This window comes from Elaeis guineensis, chromosome 2 (genome assembly GCF_000442705.2).
Source record: "Elaeis guineensis isolate ETL-2024a chromosome 2, EG11, whole genome shotgun sequence".
Taxonomy (NCBI): Eukaryota; Viridiplantae; Streptophyta; class Magnoliopsida; order Arecales; family Arecaceae; genus Elaeis; species Elaeis guineensis.
The window spans coordinates 115,174,501-115,199,823 of NC_025994.2; the positions used below are offsets into that span (position 1 = coordinate 115,174,501).

The 25,323-nt window shown below is 54.3% G+C and overlaps 1 protein-coding gene across 1 annotated transcript; it reads left to right on the forward strand.

The window, feature by feature from the left end:
* The first annotated feature begins 378 nt into the window (after positions 1–378).
* LOC105040221 (profilin) lies at positions 379–24,942 on the forward strand. The gene is made up of 3 exons (XM_010916650.4): positions 379–628; positions 21,447–21,584; positions 24,546–24,942. Exons 1-3 carry the CDS (start codon positions 506–508, stop codon positions 24,678–24,680), a joined length of 396 nt encoding a protein of 131 aa, XP_010914952.1. The 5' UTR covers positions 379–505; the 3' UTR covers positions 24,681–24,942.
* Positions 24,943–25,323: the final 381 nt, after the last annotated feature.

Sequence of the window (25,323 nt, forward strand, 5' to 3'; positions counted from 1 at the left end):
ACCGGTTACTTGTAACGCAAAACACCGCTGTCCGCGGCCTTTCGGCCATGCTGGTGTGGCCCCGGTCGTACCAATCTGGTTTGGTCTCATCATCACACCCACAAATCTTGTCATGGTCCCACCACTACGTCCAATCAATTCAATCTCGGCCGTTGATCTACGAGACGATACAGAATAGGCTCCTGTATTGGCTTCACATCAGAAGCCGATCGGGAAGAGGTGGGACTCGTTCGTAATTGGGGGAAAATGGGTGGGCGAAACGTAACCCTTTATTAAAGCCGGACTTGAAGGGCGCTTATTCGATCGGGTTGAATGGGTGGTTGAAGTACCAGAGAGCGCTTCACATTTCTCGCACTATTTAGCCCCCCGCCCCACCCCACTCTTCCACGAAACCATCCGTTACAAAAACCGAGAACCCGTACCGAAGCCAAGCCCGCGAGCAGAAAAGAGAGAGCGCCAGAGCAGGCGAGAGAGAGAGGAGAAGTGAGAAAGCGAGGGAGAGAAGATGTCGTGGCAAACGTACGTCGAGGAGCACCTAATGTGCGAGATCGACGGCCAGCACCTTACCGCCGCTGCAATCGTCGGGCACGATGGCAGCGTCTGGGCTCAGAGCTCATCGTTCCCTCAGGTATAATTCTTTCCGACATCACTGAATCTTAGCTTTCTTTCCGTTCTTTGAGGTTTTATATAGATCCGATTCCATCTGGATTCCGAAGGCATTTGATCCGCGTGAGGGTGGCGGATTGGATTTGTTGCGGCCAATCGCCTCGTCGCCCGATCGCCGGGAAGCGTGCACCTGCAAAAGGAAGTCCGCACTGACCGGAGGCGGCTCCGGTGGGGACCCTCCGACGGTCAAGTCAGAGAGGTGACTGGGCAACAGTGAAATGCAGACAGAGAGCTCTGAGAGGGAGAGAGAGAGAGAGGCGAGCCTGCGTATGTGGGAGAGACGGGCGGATCGACCCCTTGCACTGTTGCCTTCCCCGGTATATATAGTGGAGCACGGTATGGCGCCGTTATCAATGGCGCGGACGAGTGAGGAACTGTCAACTCACTGTAGACTGTCAGAGCCGCCGTGAAAATGTCATGTCGCCGTGTGGCCGTCTAATCACCAGGGTTGACTTCGCTCTCGGCGGGACAATGCCCCTGGGGAACTGTGCCGCATGTCCGTGTCAGAGCTGACAAGGTCCGGCGGCTGTACGGCGATGGGAGGAGACGGCCGACCCTTAGTCGGTGGCCAGCAGAGTGGCGTCGGGTTCCTCCGTCAGTCGGCGAGTTTCATGTGAGTCGGCCTCTGGGTCCGGTCAATCGGGAGAGATACGCCCGACATACCTCCAGTCGGCGATTGGGCCATTGGAAAGCCGTCAGTAGCGTCCGTTAGTCGGTCACTCCCGGCTTTCAGTCGGAGACGGTCAGTCGGGCCGACAGCCGGTCGGGCCCTCCGATAGTCGGTCGGTCGGTCGGTGGGTATCCCCCAACAGTTGCCCCCCTCCACTCCTAAGTCGGGTGATGAGCTGGCGACTAGGAGTGGATTTGTCGTACGCGAGGATCCGACCGTACCGCCGATTGATACGGTGTCCGGCGCCCTGTAAATGTCGAGAGGTTTACCGGCGCCCGACATCCAGTCGGCGCCGGACGTCTCGTCCCATCAGCATCAGGTGTCGGTCGGCGCCGGACGTCCCGCCGTGCCGGATGTCCCGCCGGTGTCAGCGATAAAACCGGTGCCAGGTGTCGTGTCCCATCGGGAAGTGGAACCGTCGTGTCCCATCAGGAAGTGGAACCGTCATTCCCGCCGTCCCCTCGGGAACTTCAAACGTCGCGTCCCGTCGGGAAGTCAAAACGTCGCGTCCCGCCGCGACACGTGGCGTGTGGCCGTCGGTTCGCGTTCGGTGGAGCGGATGGAGGCGACGTGGCACGATCTGAAGGAGGGTGCGTCGAACCGTCGGACCGTTGGACGGCCCTGATGATGCCACGCGGCGAAATCTGGGGAGTCTTTGCTGTGCGTGCCTTCATCTCGACCGTTGGGGAGCACTATATATACAAAGTTACCCCCACATGGTTTTTTACCCCTCTCATTTTTACAGTCGAGACTCTGCCCGCTTGAGCCTTCGCTCCAGGTACTTCTCCGCTTTGTCTCCCACTTGCGACTCTTTCCTTCCAAGGGCTAGAGTAGCCTTCCCCCCTCTTTCTTTTTCCTTTCTTCCTTGCCATTTCTTTGAGCTCATGGCTAGGACGTCCCCACGAGGTAGTCGGTCGGGAGAGCCGACCGAAGACACTCGGTCGTCCCCGGAGGTGGAGGCTTCTTCACTTTCGGGGCCGAACGTTGATCGGCTCCGGGAGCAGTACTGCGTCCCGGAGCAGATTCGGCTGTTCGCCCCTGGCGCCGATGGTCGGGTTAATAGCCCGCCCGAGGGTCAGGTGGCCTTCTATCTGGAGGATCTCCGGGCCGGCCTTCGATTCCCGATTCCGGAGTTCGTCCGGAACGTTCTGGACTATTACGGGTTATGCCCGGCACAACTTGCGCCGAACTCAGTTCGGCTGATAGTCAGCTTCGCCCTCCTGTGTCGGCTTTTGCCGACCGAACCTCGGATCTCTCTTTTCCGAGTTTTCTTTGTCCTCCGCCCTCACCCTAAAGCCCGAGGGTGGTGGTACTTCATTCCTCGGAAAGGGCTCTCTTTCATTACTGGTCTTCCAACATCCATTCACGGATGGAAGAACCAGTTCTTCTTCACGTCGTCTTCTGCCCCTTGGGGGTTTCCAGTCCGTTGGGGGAACCCCCGAACCGATCCAAATGAGAACAGTCGGGTGGAGGCCGATGATCGGGAGGACTTCCATCGGCTAAAGGATATCTCGGTGCCGAAGCAGAGCGAGCTCGTCACCGAGCAGGCCTTGTACGACGCCGGCCTTAGCCCGGTCCCCCGTTTAGGTCGGTTTGCATTCTCCCGACATCTTCATTTTCTTTTCTGTCTTCTTCTTTAGCTCTAACCTTTCGTCGTCTTTTTCAGATATGCCGCCGAGGACGCGACTGTCGGCAGCCGACATACGTCAGCACGCCGTGAGGAAGAGGCCGGCGGCAGGTGCCGGACCGTCGCAGCCTCCCAAGAGGCCCCGCGCGGTTCCGCCGAGCGAACCAGCCGGGTCGGAGGCGGAGCCGGTGATCGCACTGTCGGTGCCGACAGTGCTTGTTGATGTCCCGTCCGAGGGACCGTCAGTCGGGGGAGCTGCTTCGCCCGACCGTCGAGCGGCTGACTCTGCCGGGGGCACGCCGACCGCCCAGCAGATTTCGGAGGTTCGGGAGGGAGTCCGCGAACCTGAGCTGCCGACGCATGCCACCGCCGCGCCGTCTGCCGAGACTCGGTCGGGCTCGAGCTTGCCGTCTATCTCCGACGTCAGGGCCTGGGCGGCAAGCCGAGGTAAGGCCCCAATGGCGTCGGGTGACGAAGGTCGGTCGGCGGGCGGGTCGGCCGACTTTCCGCTTCCCGAGGGTGCGTCGGGCCTGGCCAACCACGACTTGGCCAGGAGACTATGCCAAGCACTCCTCCTTCCCGCCGACATCGAAGCGATGAAGAACCAGCGTGTCTCCGACATGCTGTCGTCCTTCTATCCGATGATGATTCGGGTAAGCTCCCCTTCCCTCTGTTTTTAATCGTAGCATCGCAAGTTCGGCTTACTAACAGTCGGCTCTTTTTTGTGCAGCTGGTCTTCAACATATCCGAGCTGGAGGCCGGATATCGGAAGTTTGGGGACATGCGCGCGGCCTGGAGAGATAAGGTCGCGGGCCTCGAAGCCGAGAAGGCCGTCCTTCTCGACCAATTTCAACAGTCGGTCGACCGGGAGAACCGACTCGAGGGGGAGGTCTCCCGATTTTCGGAGGAGATCTCCGGACTCAAGGAGGCCAAGGCGTCGCTGGAGTCGGAGCTCAAGTCGGCGAAGGATGACGCGGCCAAGAAGTCCCGGACCATCCGTCGGCTCCGACACGAGCGAGATAGCGTCGGCAAAGAGTTGGAGGGCGAGCGCGAGCAACTTCGGGCGAGTCTCGAGAACCTCGCCAAGGCTGAAGAGGGCCATGCCGCCGCTCAGGCCGACGCAGACGTTGCCAAAGCCGAATCAGAGTCGGCGAAGGTGGCTTTGGGTCGGGCGGTCGAGGTCTTCCGGGACTCAGAGGAGTACCGCGAAGAGCTCCTCGAGAGCGGCTACCTCTCGTACCAAGTCGGGTACGAAGATGCCCGGGAAGCCGTTCGGAGCTTGTACCCCGAACTTGACCTTAGCAACATGATTCTGCCAGGGTCGGAGGCCCCAGCTGCGGAGGAGACGGCCAGACCAGCGTCGGATGGTCTCTCCACCAGGGCGGAAGCCGAAGACATCGCAGAGCCGGTTGCCGAAGATCAGTCGGCTCCGATGGCTGAAGTCGGAGCAGACCTTCCGACCAACTCGCATCGTCGTCCAATGGAGGACGTCGACTCCGATGATTAGTCGGTTTTATTTTGTCTTCTGTTTTTCTTTGGATTGTAATCGGGCTCCGGCCTTTACCTTGTAGACTTTCCTTTGTTTATGGAAAAAATTTCTTTAAGTCTTGAATGAATTCTTCTTTTGCCTTCTCCCCCTGTTTGCAATGCCAAACATGTCTGCAATGTCGAACGTTAGTCGCTGACTTAGTCAAGTCACCAACTTGCATAAGTCGATAGGGCTTCAGCAACTTGTTCAGCCCCGAGAGTAAAATGTGTCCCGACTTTAGGTCGGGTTCCGACAGTCGAAGTCGGTGCCCCCATACCCCTGCGTCGGGTTCGATGTCTTCCGGCGTCCGGTGGTAAGCCGAATGGCGTTCAGCCGGCCGTTGGTCGGCTGGCAAGTCGTAGATGCGACAAAGGTCGCGTCGTGTGATAGACGGTGGTAAGCCGAACATCCTTCGACCGGCCGTAGCTCGGTCGGAAGTCGCGACAATAGTCGCGTGGGCTTTTTGCCTTTCTTCGGTCGGGGCCCGATCGGCCTGTCGGCCGACGGATTCTGCCCGAAAATTCGACCGTAGAGGGAGCATGAACTCCCGTTCATAAGAGTCCGTCGGCCCTTTGTGGAGGTCCGACAAGTCGTCGAAGGAGGATTGACTCCCGTCGTTGTAGATGCATCGGTCCGTGTAAGGGGCCGATGTGTCGTTGGTGCCAGATCCGCGTCGGGGCTGAGCGCCAACCGGTAGTGGAAGAGTTAGAACTCCAATTTTTCAAACTGAAGATGCGGGCCATGTCAGAAGTATGCCCCTGAGGGCCGTACTGCGTCGACCCGACACATCCGGACGACTCGCTAAGTGGGCAATGAAGCTTAGCGAGTTCGACATTCAGTACCGACCGAGGCCTGCCTTGAAGGCCCAGGTCTTGGCCGACTTTATCGCTGAATGCCCGACGACCGACCGAAGGTCGGGAGCCGAATGCCCGGGACGAGAGTCGGTCTCTGAGCCAGACCCGATCTCCACCTGGGTACTTCACATCGACGGAGCCTCCAACGCTCAGGGAAGCGGGGCCGGGCTCCTGCTCACGAATTCGGATGGGGTAGTCACCGAGTACGCCCTCCGGTTCGACTTCAAGGCCTCCAACAATCAAGCCGAATACGAGGCACTCCTCGCGGGCTTGAGGATGGCGAGGGAACTGGGCGTCGACAGCCTCCGGGCATTCTCCGACTCTCAGCTGATCGTGGGGCAGGTCAAGGGCGACTTCGAGGCGCGAGATCCGACCATGATCAAGTATCTTCAGAAGGTAAAGGATCTCGTGGCCCGCTTCGGGCATTTCGAGATCTCCCACATCCCCAGGACGGAGAACGCCCGTGCCGACGCTCTCTCCAGATTGGCAACGTCGGCCTATGATTCTTTGGGTCGGACGTTTGTCGAAAACCTCCAGCAGCCGAGCACCGATCGGGTCGAAGAAGTGCAGCAGCTAACGTCCGAACCAAGTTGGATGGACCCGATCGTCCGGTACTTGTCCGACGGGACCAGTCCTGAAGACCCCACGGAGGCCAAGCGACTCCGATGGTCGGCGTCGCAATACGTGATCATGGACGGCCGACTCTACAAGAGGTCGTTCTCCCTCCCCCTGCTCAGGTGCTTGGGACCGACCGACGCTGACTACGCCCTCCGAGAGGTTCACGAAGGAATTTGTGGGAATCACTTGGGGGGCAAGTCCTTAGCCTTCAAGGTCTTACGACAGGGCTACTACTGGCCGACCATGAGGAAGGATGCGGCAGAGTTGGTCCGAAGGTGCGAGCCATGTCAGAAGTATGCCAATATTCAGCACCAACCGGCCAGCCAAATTGCTCCCATTGTCGCTCCATGGCCCTTCGCTCAGTGGGGAGTCGATATTCTCGGCCCCTTCCCACCGGCGTCGGGCCAAAGGAAGTTCATCGTTGTCGCCATCGACTACTTCACGAAATGGGTCGAGGCCGAGCCATTGGCGCAGATCACCGAGCGGAAGATGGAGGACTTCGTCCAAAAGTCCATCATCTTCAGGTTCGGATTGCCGCACACCATCATCACCGACAACGGACGGCAATTCGACAATCGAGACTTCAAGGACTTCTGCGCCAGGTTCCACATCCATCATCGACTAACTTCAGTCGGGCACCCACAGTCCAACGGCGAGGTTGAGGTGACGAACCGAACCTTGCTCCATGGACTCAAGACCCGACTGAACGAAGCCAAAAGTCTCTGGGTCGACGAGCTGGGCTCCGTCCTATGGGCTTACCGAACGACCCCCCGTGTCCCGACCGGAGAGTCGCCGTTCAGTTTGGCCTACGGGACAGAAGCTGTGATCCCGCTCGAGATTGGCCTGCCGTCTTCAAGGGTCGAGCAGCACCACGAGCCGGACAACTCCGAAAGTCGGAGGGCCGACCTAGACCTTCTCCCCGAACTGCGAAATGAGGCTCAAATCCGAATGGCCTCATACCGACAGAGGGTCGCCCGGTACTACAACGCCAAGGTCAGACCAAAGCTCTTCAGGCCTGGCGACCTAGTGTTGAGGAAAGCGGAGGTGTCGAAGCCCTTGGACCAAGGGAAGTTGGCTCCCAACTGGGAAGGACCCTACAGGGTTGCTGACACCTTCGGGCCGAGAGCCTATCGGCTGGAAACCCTTGAAGGAAAAACCATTCCCCGGACTTGGAACGCCGACAACTTGAAGCTGTATTGCCAGTGAATTCTGTAATTCAATTGTCGGAATACATCTTCAGTTTGAAAAATTGGAGTTCTAACTCTTCCACTACCGGTTGGCGCTCAGCCCCGACGCGGATCTGGCACCAACGACACATCGGCCCCTTACACGGACCGATGCATCTACAACGACGGGAGTCAATCCTCCTTCGACGACTTGTCGGACCTCCACAAAGGGCCGACGGACTCTTATGAACGGGAGTTCATGCTCCCTCTACGGTCGAATTTTCGGGCAGAATCCGTCGGCCGACAGGCCGATCGGGCCCCGACCGAAGAAAGGCAAAAAGCCCACGCGACTATTGTCGCGACTTCCGACCGAGCTACGGCCGGTCGAAGGATGTTCGGCTTACCACCGTCTATCACACGACGCGACCTTTGTCGCATCTACGACTTGCCAGCCGACCAACGGCCGGCTGAACGCCATTCGGCTTACCACCGGACGCCGGAAGACATCGAACCCGACGCAGGGGTATGGGGGCACCGACTTCGACTGTCGGAACCCGACCTAAAGTCGGGACACATTTTACTCTCGGGGCTGAACAAGTTGCTGAAGCCCTATCGACTTATGCAAGTTGGTGACTTGACTAAGTCAGCGACTAACGTTCGACATTGCAGACATGTTTGGCATTGCAAACAGGGGGAGAAGGCAAAAGAAGAATTCATTCAAGACTTAAAGAAATTTTTTCCATAAACAAAGGAAAGTCTACAAGGTAAAGGCCGGAGCCCGATTACAATCCAAAGAAAAACAGAAGACAAAATAAAACCGACTAATCATCGGAGTCGACGTCCTCCATTGGACGACGATGCGAGTTGGTCGGAAGGTCTGCTCCGACTTCAGCCATCGGAGCCGACTGATCTTCGGCAACCGGCTCTGCGATGTCTTCGGCTTCCGCCCTGGTGGAGAGACCATCCGACGCTGGTCTGGCCGTCTCCTCCGCAGCTGGGGCCTCCGACCCTGGCAGAATCATGTTGCTAAGGTCAAGTTCGGGGTACAAGCTCCGAACGGCTTCCCGGGCATCTTCGTACCCGACTTGGTACGAGAGGTAGCCGCTCTCGAGGAGCTCTTCGCGGTACTCCTCTGAGTCCCGGAAGACCTCGACCGCCCGACCCAAAGCCACCTTCGCCGACTCTGATTCGGCTTTGGCAACGTCTGCGTCGGCCTGAGCGGCGGCATGGCCCTCTTCAGCCTTGGCGAGGTTCTCGAGACTCGCCCGAAGTTGCTCGCGCTCGCCCTCCAACTCTTTGCCGACGCTATCTCGCTCGTGTCGGAGCCGACGGATGGTCCGGGACTTCTTGGCCGCGTCATCCTTCGCCGACTTGAGCTCCGACTCCAGCGACGCCTTGGCCTCCTTGAGTCCGGAGATCTCCTCCGAAAATCGGGAGACCTCCCCCTCGAGTCGGTTCTCCCGGTCGACCGACTGTTGAAATTGGTCGAGAAGGACGGCCTTCTCGGCTTCGAGGCCCGCGACCTTATCTCTCCAGGCCGCGCGCATGTCCCCAAACTTCCGATATCCGGCCTCCAGCTCGGATATGTTGAAGACCAGCTGCACAAAAAAGAGCCGACTGTTAGTAAGCCGAACTTGCGATGCTACGATTAAAAACAGAGGGAAGGGGAGCTTACCCGAATCATCATCGGATAGAAGGACGACAGCATGTCGGAGACACGCTGGTTCTTCATCGCTTCGATGTCGGCGGGAAGGAGGAGTGCTTGGCATAGTCTCCTGGCCAAGTCGTGGTTGGCCAGGCCCGACGCACCCTCGGGAAGCGGAAAGTCGGCCGACCCGCCCGCCGACCGACCTTCGTCACCCGACGCCATTGGGGCCTTACCTCGGCTTGCCGCCCAGGCCCTGACGTCGGAGATAGACGGCAAGCTCGAGCCCGACCGAGTCTCGGCAGACGGCGCGGCGGTGGCATGCGTCGGCAGCTCAGGTTCGCGGACTCCCTCCCGAACCTCCGAAATCTGCTGGGCGGTCGGCGTGCCCCCGGCAGAGTCAGCCGCTCGACGGTCGGGCGAAGCAGCTCCCCCGACTGACGGTCCCTCGGACGGGACATCAACAAGCACTGTCGGCACCGACAGTGCGATCACCGGCTCCGCCTCCGACCCGGCTGGTTCGCTCGGCGGAACCGCGCGGGGCCTCTTGGGAGGCTGCGACGGTCCGGCACCTGCCGCCGGCCTCTTCCTCACGGCGTGCTGACGTATGTCGGCTGCCGACAGTCGCGTCCTCGGCGGCATATCTGAAAAAGACGACGAAAGGTTAGAGCTAAAGAAGAAGACAGAAAAGAAAATGAAGATGTCGGGAGAATGCAAACCGACCTAAACGGGGGACCGGGCTAAGGCCGGCGTCGTACAAGGCCTGCTCGGTGACGAGCTCGCTCTGCTTCGGCACCGAGATATCCTTTAGCCGATGGAAGTCCTCCCGATCATCGGCCTCCACCCGACTGTTCTCATTTGGATCGGTTCGGGGGTTCCCCCAACGGACTGGAAACCCCCAAGGGGCAGAAGACGACGTGAAGAAGAACTGGTTCTTCCATCCGTGAATGGATGTTGGAAGACCAGTAATGAAAGAGAGCCCTTTCCGAGGAATGAAGTACCACCACCCTCGGGCTTTAGGGTGAGGGCGGAGGACAAAGAAAACTCGGAAAAGAGAGATCCGAGGTTCGGTCGGCAAAAGCCGACACAGGAGGGCGAAGCTGACTATCAGCCGAACTGAGTTCGGCGCAAGTTGTGCCGGGCATAACCCGTAATAGTCCAGAACGTTCCGGACGAACTCCGGAATCGGGAATCGAAGGCCGGCCCGGAGATCCTCCAGATAGAAGGCCACCTGACCCTCGGGCGGGCTATTAACCCGACCATCGGCGCCAGGGGCGAACAGCCGAATCTGCTCCGGGACGCAGTACTGCTCCCGGAGCCGATCAACGTTCGGCCCCGAAAGTGAAGAAGCCTCCACCTCCGGGGACGACCTGGCGCGCCAATCTGTTGCGGCCAATCGCCTCGTCGCCCGATCGCCGGGAAGCGTGCACCTGCAAAAGGAAGTCCGCACTGACCGGAGGCGGCTCCGGTGGGGACCCTCCGACGGTCAAGTCAGAGAGGTGACTGGGCAACAGTGAAATGCAGACAGAGAGCTCTGAGAGGGAGAGAGAGAGAGAGGCGAGCCTGCGTATGTGGGAGAGACGGGCGGATCGACCCCTTGCACTGTTGCCTTCCCCGGTATATATAGTGGAGCACGGTATGGCGCCGTTATCAATGGCGCGGACGAGTGAGGAACTGTCAACTCACTGTAGACTGTCAGAGCCGCCGTGAAAATGTCATGTCGCCGTGTGGCCGTCTAATCACCAGGGTTGACTTCGCTCTCGGCGGGACAATGCCCCTGGGGAACTGTGCCGCATGTCCGTGTCAGAGCTGACAAGGTCCGGCGGCTGTACGGCGATGGGAGGAGACGGCCGACCCTTAGTCGGTGGCCAGCAGAGTGGCGTCGGGTTCCTCCGTCAGTCGGCGAGTTTCATGTGAGTCGGCCTCTGGGTCCGGTCAATCGGGAGAGATACGCCCGACATACCTCCAGTCGGCGATTGGGCCATTGGAAAGCCGTCAGTAGCGTCCGTTAGTCGGTCACTCCCGGCTTTCAGTCGGAGACGGTCAGTCGGGCCGACAGCCGGTCGGGCCCTCCGACTTTCGGAGTTGTCCGGCTCGTGGTGCTGCTCGACCCTTGAAGACGGCAGGCCAATCTCGAGCGGGATCACAGCTTCTGTCCCGTAGGCCAAACTGAACGGCGACTCTCCGGTCGGGACACGGGGGGTCGTTCGGTAAGCCCATAGGACGGAGCCCAGCTCGTCGACCCAGAGACTTTTGGCTTCGTTCAGTCGGGTCTTGAGTCCATGGAGCAAGGTTCGGTTCGTCACCTCAACCTCGCCGTTGGACTGTGGGTGCCCGACTGAAGTTAGTCGATGATGGATGTGGAACCTGGCGCAGAAGTCCTTGAAGTCTCGATTGTCGAATTGCCGTCCGTTGTCGGTGATGATGGTGTGCGGCAATCCGAACCTGAAGATGATGGACTTTTGGACGAAGTCCTCCATCTTCCGCTCGGTGATCTGCGCCAATGGCTCGGCCTCGACCCATTTCGTGAAGTAGTCGATGGCGACAACGATGAACTTCCTTTGGCCCGACGCCGGTGGGAAGGGGCCGAGAATATCGACTCCCCACTGAGCGAAGGGCCATGGAGCGACAATGGGAGCAATTTGGCTGGCCGGTTGGTGCTGAATATTGGCATACTTCTGACATGGCTCGCACCTTCGGACCAACTCTGCCGCATCCTTCCTCATGGTCGGCCAGTAGTAGCCCTGTCGTAAGACCTTGAAGGCTAAGGACTTGCCCCCCAAGTGATTCCCACAAATTCCTTCGTGAACCTCTCGGAGGGCGTAGTCAGCGTCGGTCGGTCCCAAGCACCTGAGCAGGGGGAGGGAGAACGACCTCTTGTAGAGTCGGCCGTCCATGATCACGTATTGCGACGCCGACCATCGGAGTCGCTTGGCCTCCGTGGGGTCTTCGGGACTGGTCCCGTCGGACAAGTACCGGACGATCGGGTCCATCCAACTTGGTTCGGACGTTAGCTGCTGCACTTCTTCGACCCGATCGGTGCTCGGCTGCTGGAGGTTTTCGACAAACGTCCGACCCAAAGAATCATAGGCCGACGTTGCCAATCTGGAGAGAGCGTCGGCACGGGCGTTCTCCGTCCTGGGGATGTGGGAGATCTCGAAATGCCCGAAGCGGGCCACGAGATCCTTTACCTTCTGAAGATACTTGATCATGGTCGGATCTCGCGCCTCGAAGTCGCCCTTGACCTGCCCCACGATCAGCTGAGAGTCGGAGAATGCCCGGAGGCTGTCGACGCCCAGTTCCCTCGCCATCCTCAAGCCCGCGAGGAGTGCCTCGTATTCGGCTTGATTGTTGGAGGCCTTGAAGTCGAACCGGAGGGCGTACTCGGTGACTACCCCATCCGAATTCGTGAGCAGGAGCCCGGCCCCGCTTCCCTGAGCGTTGGAGGCTCCGTCGATGTGAAGTACCCAGGTGGAGATCGGGTCTGGCTCAGAGACCGACTCTCGTCCCGGGCATTCGGCTCCCGACCTTCGGTCGGTCGTCGGGCATTCAGCGATAAAGTCGGCCAAGACCTGGGCCTTCAAGGCAGGCCTCGGTCGGTACTGAATGTCGAACTCGCTAAGCTTCATTGCCCACTTAGCGAGTCGTCCGGATGTGTCGGGTCGACGCAGTACGGCCCTCAGGGGCTGGTTGGTGAGTACCACGATGGCGTGGGCCTGGAAGTATGGTCGGAGCCGTTGCGCGGAGACGGTCAGGGCGAAAACCATCTTTTCCGTCTCCGAGTATCTGGCTTCGGCGCCGTGGAGGACCCTGCTGGTGTAGTAGATGGGCTGATGGGTTCGGCACTCGTTTTCCCGAACGAGCACCGAGCTGATCGCCTCAGAAGATGTGGCCAAGTAGAGATACAAGGTCTCCCCGATCTGCGGCTTTACGAGCAGCGGCGGGGAAGCCAAGTACCTTTTCAGGTCTTCAAAGGCCTGTTCACACTCATCCGACCAAGAGAAACCGCTCGCCTGGCGCAGGGTCTTGAAGAACGGGAGGCACCTTTCAGCTGATCGGGAAATGAATCGGCTAAGAGCGACGATTCTTCCATTCAGTTGTTGGACCTCCTTCTTGGTGTTCGGATGACGCATGTCGAGGATCGCCTTTAACTTCTCAGGGTTGGCCTCGATCCCTCTCTGAGAAACGAGGAATCCGAGAAACTTCCCCGAGGTCACCCCGAAGGCACATTTGGTCGGGTTGAGCTTCATTCGGTGTCGTCGAAGGGTGCGGAAGGTCTCCTCGAGATCCTGAACATGGTCCGGGATCTGCGTGCTCTTTACCAGCATGTCGTCCACATACACTTCCATGTTGCGGCCGATCTGGTCTTTGAAGACCTTATTGACGAGTCGCTGGTAGGTGGCACCGGCGTTCTTCAATCCGAAGGGCATCACCCTGTAACAGTAGAGGCCCTTGGGGGTCACGAACGCGGTGTGCTCCTCGTCTTCAGACGCCATCCGGATCTGATTGTACCCGGCGAAGGCGTCCATGAAGCTGAGCAGTCGAAATCCGGACGTCGCATCCACCAGCTGGTCGATCTTTGGGAGTGGAAAGCTATCCTTCGGGCATGCTCGGTTGAGGTCGGTGTAATCGATACAGATCCTCCACTTCCCGTTGGCTTTCTTGACCATGACGACATTGGCGAGCCAATCGGGATACGTGGATTCGCGAATGAAGCCCGCTTCGAGCAGCTTGTCCACTTCTTCGTCAATGGCCTTCTGCCTTTCTGGGGCGAAGGACCTTTTCTTCTGCCTCACCGGTTTCATCGTCGGATCGATGTTGAGTCGGTGAGTCATTGTTTCCGGAGGGATGCCCGACATATCTGCTGCCGACCATGCGAATATGTCGGCGTTGGCCGTCAAGAGCTCCGCCAGTCGGTGGCGTTCGGCGTCGGGCAATTGAGACCCGACCCAAACTTTTCTGTCGGGATTTCCTCCTATCGGGATCGCCTCGAGCTGTTCGGCCGGCGAACCCCGCTCTTCCTCCTCCCGGTGATCCAGTTTGTCGATTGTCAGGGGATCCTTTGTCTCGTTGCTTTGGGCGGAGATTTGAAAGCATCGTCGGGCGAGCTGTTGATCTCCGCGCATCTCCCCGACCCCGTTTCTGGTCGGGAATCGAACAAGGAGATGGTACGTCGAGACGATCGCCCTGAGAGCGTTCAGTCCGGGTCGCCCGAGTATGGCATTGTAGGCCGAAGGGACTCGGACGACCGCGAAGATGAGGGAGACCGTGCTTTGCCGTGGTTCGGTACCGACCGTCACCGGCAGGGTGATTTCTCCTTCTGTCGTGACGGTGTCTCCGGCAAAGCCGATCAAGGGCGTGGAGACCCTACTAAGTCGATCAGTCGGTAGTCGCATTCGGGAGAAGGTCGAGTAAAACAAAACATTCGTCGAACTTCCATTATCAACAAAGATTCGGTAAGCCCATAGGACGGAGCCCAGCTCGTCGACCCAGAGACTTTTGGCTTCGTTCAGTCGGGTCTTGAGTCCATGGAGCAAGGTTCGGTTCGTCACCTCAACCTCGCCGTTGGACTGTGGGTGCCCGACTGAAGTTAGTCGATGATGGATGTGGAACCTGGCGCAGAAGTCCTTGAAGTCTCGATTGTCGAATTGCCGTCCGTTGTCGGTGATGATGGTGTGCGGCAATCCGAACCTGAAGATGATGGACTTTTGGACGAAGTCCTCCATCTTCCGCTCGGTGATCTGCGCCAATGGCTCGGCCTCGACCCATTTCGTGAAGTAGTCGATGGCGACAACGATGAACTTCCTTTGGCCCGACGCCGGTGGGAAGGGGCCGAGAATATCGACTCCCCACTGAGCGAAGGGCCATGGAGCGACAATGGGAGCAATTTGGCTGGCCGGTTGGTGCTGAATATTGGCATACTTCTGACATGGCTCGCACCTTCGGACCAACTCTGCCGCATCCTTCCTCATGGTCGGCCAGTAGTAGCCCTGTCGTAAGACCTTGAAGGCTAAGGACTTGCCCCCCAAGTGATTCCCACAAATTCCTTCGTGAACCTCTCGGAGGGCGTAGTCAGCGTCGGTCGGTCCCAAGCACCTGAGCAGGGGGAGGGAGAACGACCTCTTGTAGAGTCGGCCGTCCATGATCACGTATTGCGACGCCGACCATCGGAGTCGCTTGGCCTCCGTGGGGTCTTCGGGACTGGTCCCGTCGGACGAGTACCGGACGATCGGGTCCATCCAACTTGGTTCGGACGTTAGCTGCTGCACTTCTTCGACCCGATCGGTGCTCGGCTGCTGGAGGTTTTCGACAAACGTCCGACCCAAAGAATCATAGGCCGACGTTGCCAATCTGGAGAGAGCGTCGGCACGGGCGTTCTCCGTCCTGGGGATGTGGGAGATCTCGAAATGCCCGAAGCGGGCCACGAGATCCTTTACCTTCTGAAGATACTTGATCATGGTCGGATCTCGCGCCTCGAAGTCGCCCTTGACCTGCCCCACGATCAGCTGAGAGTCGGAGAATGCCCGGAGGCTGTCGACGCCCAGTTCCCTCGCCATCCTCAAGCCCGCGAGGAGTGCCTCGTATTCGGCTTGATTGTTGGAGGCCTTGAAGTCGAACCGGAGGGCGTACTCGGTGACTACCCCATCCGAATTCGTGAGCAGGAGCCCGGCCCCGCTTCCCTGAGCGTTGGAGGCTCCGTCGATGTGAAGTACCCAGGTGGAGATCGGGTCTGGCTCAGAGACCGACTCTCGTCCCGGGCATTCGGCTCCCGACCTTCGGTCGGTCGTCGGGCATTCAGCGATAAAGTCGGCCAAGACCTGGGCCTTCAAGGCAGGCCTCGGTCGGTACTGAATGTCGAACTCGCTAAGCTTCATTGCCCACTTAGCGAGTCGTCCGGATGTGTCGGGTCGACGCAGTACGGCCCTCAGGGGCTGGTTGGTGAGTACCACGATGGCGTGGGCCTGGAAGTATGGTCGGAGCCGTTGCGCGGAGACGGTCAGGGCGAAAACCATCTTTTCCGTCTCCGAGTATCTGGCTTCGGCGCCGTGGAGGACCCTGCTGGTGTAGTAGATGGGCTGATGGGTTCGGCACTCGTTTTCCCGAACGAGCACCGAGCTGATCGCCTCAGAAGATGTGGCCAAGTAGAGATACAAGGTCTCCCCGATCTGCGGCTTTACGAGCAGCGGCGGGGAAGCCAAGTACCTTTTCAGGTCTTCAAAGGCCTGTTCACACTCATCCGACCAAGAGAAACCGCTCGCCTGGCGCAGGGTCTTGAAGAACGGGAGGCACCTTTCAGCTGATCGGGAAATGAATCGGCTAAGAGCGACGATTCTTCCATTCAGTTGTTGGACCTCCTTCTTGGTGTTCGGATGACGCATGTCGAGGATCGCCTTTATCTTCTCAGGGTTGGCCTCGATCCCTCTCTGAGAAACGAGGAATCCGAGAAACTTCCCCGAGGTCACCCCGAAGGCACATTTGGTCGGGTTGAGCTTCATTCGGTGTCGTCGAAGGGTGCGGAAGGTCTCCTCGAGATCCTGAACATGGTCCGGGATCTGCGTGCTCTTTACCAGCATGTCGTCCACATACACTTCCATGTTGCGGCCGATCTGGTCTTTGAAGACCTTATTGACGAGTCGCTGGTAGGTGGCACCGGCGTTCTTCAATCCGAAGGGCATCACCCTGTAACAGTAGAGGCCCTTGGGGGTCACGAACGCGGTGTGCTCCTCGTCTTCAGGCGCCATCCGGATCTGATTGTACCCGGCGAAGGCGTCCATGAAGCTGAGCAGTCGAAATCCGGACGTCGCATCCACCAGCTGGTCGATCTTTGGGAGTGGAAAGCTATCCTTCGGGCATGCTCGGTTGAGGTCGGTGTAATCGATACAGATCCTCCACTTCCCGTTGGCTTTCTTGACCATGACGACATTGGCGAGCCAATCGGGATACGTGGATTCGCGAATGAAGCCCGCTTCGAGCAGCTTGTCCACTTCTTCGTCAATGGCCTTCTGCCTTTCTGGGGCGAAGGACCTTTTCTTCTGCCTCACCGGTTTCATCGTCGGATCGATGTTGAGTCGGTGAGTCATTGTTTCCGGAGGGATGCCCGACATATCTGCTGCCGACCATGCGAATATGTCGGCGTTGGCCGTCAAGAGCTCCGCCAGTCGGTGGCGTTCGGCGTCGGGCAATTGAGACCCGACCCAAACTTTTCTGTCGGGATTTCCTCCTATCGGGATCGCCTCGAGCTGTTCGGCCGGCGAACCCCGCTCTTCCTCCTCCCGGTGATCCAGTTTGTCGATTGTCAGGGGATCCTTTGTCTCGTTGCTTTGGGCGGAGATTTGAAAGCATCGTCGGGCGAGCTGTTGATCTCCGCGCATCTCCCCGACCCCGTTTCTGGTCGGGAATCGAACAAGGAGATGGTACGTCGAGACGATCGCCCTGAGAGCGTTCAGTCCGGGTCGCCCGAGTATGGCATTGTAGGCCGAAGGGACTTGGACGACCGCGAAGATGAGGGAGACCGTGCTTTGCCGTGGTTCGGTACCGACCGTCACCGGCAGGGTGATTTCTCCTTCTGTCGTGACGGTGTCTCCGGCAAAGCCGATCAAGGGCGTGGAGACCCTACTAAGTCGATCAGTCGGTAGTCGCATTCGGGAGAAGGTCGAGTAAAACAAAACATTCGTCGAACTTCCATTATCAACAAAGATTCGTTTTACATCATAATTGGCTATTGTCGCCGACACAACAACAGCGTCGTCGTGGGGAGTCTGGATGCCCCGAACGTCGTCTTCCGAGAAGGTAATCACGTCGTCCGGGCGCGGCCTTTTCGTCGGCTCCCCCCCTGTAGATGTCCCCGATCCCAGCCGCTTGGAGATCATATTGATGACTCCAGCCGTCGGCTGGTTAGTCGGCGCCTCTTCAGTCGGTTGGGCCGGTGGTCCCTTTCGAAACTTGCCGAGATACCCCCGGCGGATGAGATTTTCGATCTCATCCTTCAACTGGATGCACCGCTCGGTGTCGTGGCCGTGGCTCCGATGGAACCGGCAGTACTTCCGATGGTCGAGGCCCTTTGCCTTCAGAGGCGGAGGCCGTCGCAGGTATTCTTTCCCTTCGATCTCCATCAAGATCTGCGCACGAGGAGCGGAGAGGGGAGTGTAGGAGTCATACCTGGGACGCACCGACCTCGGAGTCTGTCGGCCGGGTGATTTTTGGATCTGTCGAGGTGGAGAAAGCCGACTACCGGCCGGGGGCCTGCTTGGTTCGGCGGGCTCCCGACCTTTTCTTCGTTTCTCCTTCGGACCCCTGGGCTCGACCAAGCGTCGGTCGGACGCTCCTTCGTCCGCGCGCATATACTTGTATGCGCGCTCCAATAGCTCGGCGTATGTTCGGGGGAGGGTCTTGTCCAGAGAATAGGTAAATCGGGACGACCTCAGACCCCTCTTCATGGCTGAAACCGCCATGTCCTCGTTGAGGTCCCGGACCTCGAGCGTGGCAGCGTTGAATCGCGCCACGAAGTGTCGGAGCGTCTCGTTTTCCCCCTGCTTGAGGGAGAAAAGGCTATCCGACGTTCGCGGCGGCTTTCGGCTGGTGCTGAAATGGGCCACGAACGAGTGCTCGAGCTGCGCGAAGGAATGGATACTGCCCGATCGAAGACCGGAGTACCAAGCCCTGGCAGCCTTGCGAAGTGTGGCGGGGAAACCGATGCAAAAAAGAGCGTCGGTTGCCCCTTGAATTGTCATGAGAGCTTTATAGCTCTCGAGGTGGTCGACCGGGTCGGTGGAGCCATCATATGGCTCCACGTTCGGCATTTTGAACCGACTGGGAATCGGCTCATCGAGGACCAGTCGAGAGAGAGGCTGGGCGGTCTGGAAGTCGACGTCGTTCGAAGACTTCTGGCCGTCCATCTGCAGTTGGGCGAGTCGGCGGTCGATCTCCTCGAACCGTCGCTCGTAGTCGTCCGCTCGTCGATGCTGGGAGACCCCGGGAGTGGAGCCTCCGGAAGACTCTGAAAGAGAGGCCGACGGTGTGCGCGGCCGCTTTTCCTTCCTCGCCCGTTCCAACGGGGAAGGAGAGGGCCGCTGGGACCGTCGGTCGTCGCGCCGAGGTCGACCCTCCTCCTCCCCGTGGGAGCGCTGTTGGGAGTGCTCGCCTGGAGGCGGCAGGGGTCGGCGCGACCGTCGGCGGCTGCTCCTGGAAGGCATAGGTCGGGCCGCCGGTTGTTGCTGGAGGCTTTTGACTGCGTCGGTCAGCACGGTCATCTGCCGCACGATGGCCGCAATCTGGGCCTCCGTGGTTACTGCGGGGTGCGGAGAGCTAGGCTCCGCCGCCGGTGGGGGCGGGGAGGCTTCTTCCCGACGGGAAGAACGCCTTGCCGACCCAGTGATTCTCGATCGCTGAGCTCTTGTCTTTGTCATGCCTTCCCCTTCCTTCTGTTTTTAATCGTAGCATCGCAAGTTCGGCTTACTAACAGTCGGCTCTTTTTTGTGCAGCTGGTCTTCAACATATCCGAGCTGGAGGCCGGATATCGGAAGTTTGGGGACATGCGCGCGGCCTGGAGAGATAAGGTCGCGGGCCTCGAAGCCGAGAAGGCCGTCCTTCTCGACCAATTTCAACAGTCGGTCGACCGGGAGAACCGACTCGAGGGGGAGGTCTCCCGATTTTCGGAGGAGATCTCCGGACTCAAGGAGGCCAAGGCGTCGCTGGAGTCGGAGCTCAAGTCGGCGAAGGATGACGCGGCCAAGAAGTCCCGGACCATCCGTCGGCTCCGACACGAGCGAGATAGCGTCGGCAAAGAGTTGGAGGGCGAGCGCGAGCAACTTCGGGCGAGTCTCGAGAACCTCGCCAAGGCTGAAGAGGGCCATGCCGCCGCTCAGGCCGACGCAGACGTTGCCAAAGCCGAATCAGAGTCGGCGAAGGTGGCTTTGGGTCGGGCGGTCGAGGTCTTCCGGGACTCAGAGGAGTACCGCGAAGAGCTCCTCGAGAGCGGCTACCTCTCGTACCAAGTCGGGTACGAAGATGCCCGGGAAGCCGTTCGGAGCTTGTACCCCGAACTTGACCTTAGCAACATGATTCTGCCAGGGTCGGAGGCCCCAGCTGCGGAGGAGACGGCCAGACCAGCGTCGGATGGTCTCTCCACCAGGGCGGAAGCCGAAGACATCGCAGAGCCGGTTGCCGAAGATCAGTCGGCTCCGATGGCTCGCATCCACAACAGGATTGATCCCATGTGCATTGGATTTCGACGCGTTCGTTTTTTTTTTTTCTTTTTCTTTGTTTTTCTTTTTTGTTTCCCATCATCGTTTTCCGATGGATCGAATAAATCTTGTTTGGTTTCGATTCACGATTTCTTTGCATGCAATGATTTTGATTAATATGATCAGTTTCGGTTCTGCATGCATATGGTTTCAATGTGATGGTTTCGGCAATGCGGATGGAACTGTAATTTTAGATTTTGCATGCAATGCTTGGATTGGTTGATTTGGTTTCCGACGGTTGACGTGATTGTATATGGCAATGTGGCAAACATTGTGGCTGATACAGATGAGAAGTTGCATTCTAAGAATAATTCTCTATTATATACATAGCGATTTATGCATTTAGAAATTAAGAACTTTTTGCTGGCAGCATTTATTATTTTATTCTGTTGTTAAGGGGTGTTGTTTTAAAAAATATGGTTCTATGACATTCTTAGTTTGATTATATCTCATTGTTCGAATCTATTTTAATCTTTCTTCTTGAATTTTAGGTTTCTGTTAAAGTTTTTGTAACTGTGCAATTTTCTTCTCTCTCTCTCTCTCTCTCTCTGATCATTAATTCTTCAGTATTTTATTTGATGATTATAGATATCACATATGTTGAAGTTAAATGGTGCTGCATATGACCTGATTGCAAGTTGCAGGTTTCAAACAACATATATAGCATGTCGATCTGATGCAAAGGATACAATGTGGATTGATTTCCTGTAATCGGCATTTTTACAAGTTTGTTTATTCATTAGTGAAGCTCACTGAATGTCAGTTTTAGCATGTCAACAGAATTGAGGAAGGAGAATCATCTATTGTATATATACGTATCAACACTCCTGAGTGGTGTATTTATGCACAGTAGTTGGCATAATTATTCTCCTTTGGGAAAGGAAAATTAAAGACGGGGACATGAACATCTAGATCAAATTTATGGTTTAAAGTTCTATCTATGTGGATACCATTGCTTTTGCATTGTTTGGAGCAGTTCTCCATACAAGTTTCTGTAATCTGGGAAGCTTTGCCTGACTTTTGGCTTGGGCATGATAGTTGATAAACTCCAAAGTCTGCTGCAGCATCGCCTGTTACTTCCCCTCTTGTTGATTTGTTATCCAATGAGATCACCTCGTGCAATATGGTGACTGCGCCTTCTCTCTATTTGATTTTTATAAAAAGAAATTTTTTATATCTTCATTGTGATTTGTTATATTGAGAAATAATTTTATATCATATGATTTTCTGGTGTTCTGTTATTGATTATTATGGATGCTTCTTGTTGCCTCTCCAGCTGCAACAAACATTTATTGCTTCAAGATGTTGTGTTAGTTTTGTTTTTCTGCTAATTTGTATATGGCCGTTCAATAGTGTTCTCCTTTTTACTGTGTTCTTTATCTTCCATTGATAAAGAGGGAAATTTCTTTTTCTTGTTGCATGTGTGTAGTTCAAGCCTGAGGAGATCACTAATATAATGAATGATTTTGCTGAACCGGGATCCCTTGCTCCCACTGGCTTATATCTTGGGTCAACAAAATATATGGTAATCCAAGGTGAACCTGGAGCTGTTATCCGTGGAAAGAAGGTGAACACTTTCTTTCTTATATGCTTCCTTGAGGAGTATGTGGATCACTTGTTTATGTGTTTTTTCTGAAACTGTTCACCTAAGGAAAAGCCAAGAAGCAATCCAATGAGCATCCACCCACCTCTTAAATGTGTTGATGTATGTGCTTTTTAGCGGATCTTATAATTAACAAAAAAAAAAATATTCCCACCTTAACCCATTCTTAATGCAAATAAATAATCAAGGTAGTAGAAATCTGATACCCCTGACATTTTTTTTGAGTGAAAAAGTGGAAGAGACTGCCACATATTTCATTAGAAAAGAAATGAGTACAGAGAAAAAAATTAAAAAGTGAAAAAGGAGATCGGGCAAAAATAAAGATGAAGGAAAAGAAGAGAAAAAAGTGGCAGGTGAGTCCATGTGGCCCAACCAACCAAAACAGGCCAAAGGCATACATTTTATGTAAAATTATACATAAATTTTATGTGTGGTTTCTTGTTTTGGTGGCTTAGAGGTTGTTTCATTTGGTGTAGAAGTTGATGTTGGATTGAATTTTCTTGGTTCTATTTATATCTTGCCTTTTTTTTCAAGTCATTGATGCCAAGGTTGTTCGACTGAATTTATTAACACTGCAAAACTACAGACGTTTCACTGAAGATGGTCATTTTGTTTCTCATTTATCCTTTTTCTTACCCCCTCCCCCCCCCCTTCCTTTTTTTTTTTTGGTTGCTTTCACCTTTTGCATTGCTGCCTCTGCAGCTTCCTGAGATCCTTAACACTCCTCACTACCATTAATGATGCACTGCTGCTGCTGCAAAATCCTCATTTTAGACCTCGTTTCTTCTTAGAGTTGGTTTAAGTTGCCATGTTTGGCTTTATCTTTTTTGATGCTTGTTCAATATAAGAGACGCTAGTATATGTGCTGGAATTTCGTAGAAAGTCGCATATTGTTTAAATTTTCCATCCAATTGGTCAAAAATGCTGCAAGGCAAGCCAAATGTCCTTGCTGTGGGATGACTCTTTAACAAATGAGTCATGCTTGTTTTAGTGTTTAAAATGCTCTGCTGTTTGTCTGATGCCCTGTTAACTGGACAATGGAAGAGGCTTTTTCCAGATGTTTTCTACACTTTCAATTTTCATGCATTTATATCTTTATTCATCTCGCTTTTATAATTGCCTTTCAATTTTTATGGTACTTCCATGTCCATCTTTTATTTTAATTACATTGATTGCTGAATTCCTTTGATATTCTAGTTCTTGTGGTTTTATCTTCAAAATATCAATCAATGTGCATCATTTGATGATTATCCAAAGAGGTAGATATTAATATTTACTATTGCGAAACAAATGCTTATTCCGTGCACGTGTGCTTAAATGTTAATCAGTTGCTCTTTCAGGGGCCAGTGTCAGCTATATGTTTGCGACGACCATAATGAAGGAGCTGTAGCATAGCTGCAGAATTCCCAAAAGGGGGAGAAAGAAAAGCACGTTTTATAGGCTGGATATAGACTTGTGACCCTCTAATTTTTGTTTGCTGCAACAATGAACACATGTTTTCCATCAGACATTTTAAGATTGTCATGATCCTAAAATATATAAAGTATAGGATTGCCAAAATATGTTATGATCCCAAAATTTTTGTTTAAGCAGAACTAGCATTTTGGGATTGTCGTGATCCCAGAGCTAGTTCTGCTTTGTGCTTAGTCAAAATGCTTTCTACCAATCCTAGACTTTTCTCTTTACACTGCTTTTGAAATTGATTGCCCCTCCCCTGTACCCCACCCCCTTTTCCCCCTCTCATTTGGTGATATTCTAGTAAGGGTTTACCCTCACAACCTTATGCTAGGGGAACTGTTGTATATGGAGTTGCAATGTCTTCCATCCTTCATCCTGGCATATTAATAGTTCCATGTCTCAAAGAGGTTGTATACGCTTATAGATGCTGATAATAATTGAAATTCATGAACAAGTTTCCACCAGGCTGGCATCTTTCCATACAAATGCTCCAGGGCATTGGCCCTACATATCCTTTGTGGCTTGAATTTTACACCTTAACAAATCTTACCATGTTTTTCTAGGGAACTTTTTCATGTTCAAGAGTTGTCATGACAACTTATTTAAGATACATAGCACATAGTGATTGTATGGTATTTATATTTGAGCCATGCAGTGGGATATTGAATTGCAATATAGCTTCCTTGATGCTTATCCAAGTTGTTCATAGAACATGTGCAGCTTACTTTAATTTGGGATCATGCTTCTGCAGCTTTTGCTATTAGACTTCTACATCTCCCCACAAATGTAAATGCTCTCTTTAGACATCCTTAGCAGTCATAACTCATAAGTCTAGCCCTAGACTTGGGTGTACTTTTCCTATGTTTCCTAACTTGTTTGTTTTCTCCATTTTCCGTGGTCTTTTCAAGTTTCTGACTTAATATTATATATATATATATATATATAGGGTCTTTTATCTCACCATTATTGTTGATTTTGGTATTATATTTGCTATATTAATTTTCAAATTATTGTCTCCTTTTTTAATGCCTTCTTTCTGAGCTTCATGGTACTACTTTTGGAAGGCATTTTCCTTGTCGCTCGTGCCTGCAAAGACATAATGATCTGGATAGTGTTGCTATGATCACAGCAATCATCATCACCTCCTTCATAATCCATTTTCTATAACATAATCTTATCTGTCTTTATAGGTAGGCATCTTTGAAACAGGGATGCTCATGTTAATATTTTCTAATATATTGCAGTTTTTTGAAAAATCTAATCATTGGAAAATTAACACTGGCATTTTAGTGGAGTAAAATAGAAAACAGAATTTTCTCATTTGAAGCAATGATTGATGATCACACTTCCATTAGCTTCACAATGATTGTGTTGCACCCCATATTACCCTTGTTCTATATAAGTAGTGTTTGTTGTTTATTTTTCACCTTGTTTTTAAATTAGTGTCTTCTAAAATCTCTTTTGCAGGGGTCAGGGGGCATTACCATAAAGAAGACCAACCAAGCACTTATCTTTGGCATCTACGACGAGCCCATGACTCCAGGCCAGTGCAACATGGTTGTGGAGAGATTGGGTGACTACCTCATTGATCAGGGCCTATAGTTTGAGTCATTGTGTGCCTGCCTTCAAACTATCTTACGGGATTGTTGGTTTCCTCGGTTTTGAGCATGACCGGAATCCTGGGTTTTTTCAGCATTTGTCTTGGGTAATAATCTTGTGAACATTCTGGATTGTTGGTGTATTTGAGTTGTTTGTTTTGATCCCCTCTCAGATTCTTTATGTGTATTCCTTCTTGCGATTGTTTTTGCCTTAGCAGGCTTATCACAAAAGTATATTGCCATCAGTGCATGATGGTCTTGGTATATATGCTCTTCTTACTTTATAAGCAAGCAATTCCTTTGGCACCCTTTCAAAATTTACGCTTATTCAAGTTGCCTGGCTATGGTTCGGTGCGATGTTACTTCTTGGGGTGAATTGGCAAAGGGAATAAAAGCAGTACATGGCTTTTTATTAAATTTGAAAATTGCATGCATGTAAACATCCATCTTCGATCCTTTCAGAAGGTTTTCTGAAGCTCCTAGCATGACATAATCTGCTATCTCTGACTGGTGGAATGGGTCTTTGTCTTTTCTATTGGGGTTAATAATACCGTTAATTATGATTTTAGTAGCAGTCTCGAGCTTCTTTTTGTGGAGAGCTATGTCGGGCCGACAACTTGAAGGGTCAAGAGTTCTGTTGATAAATT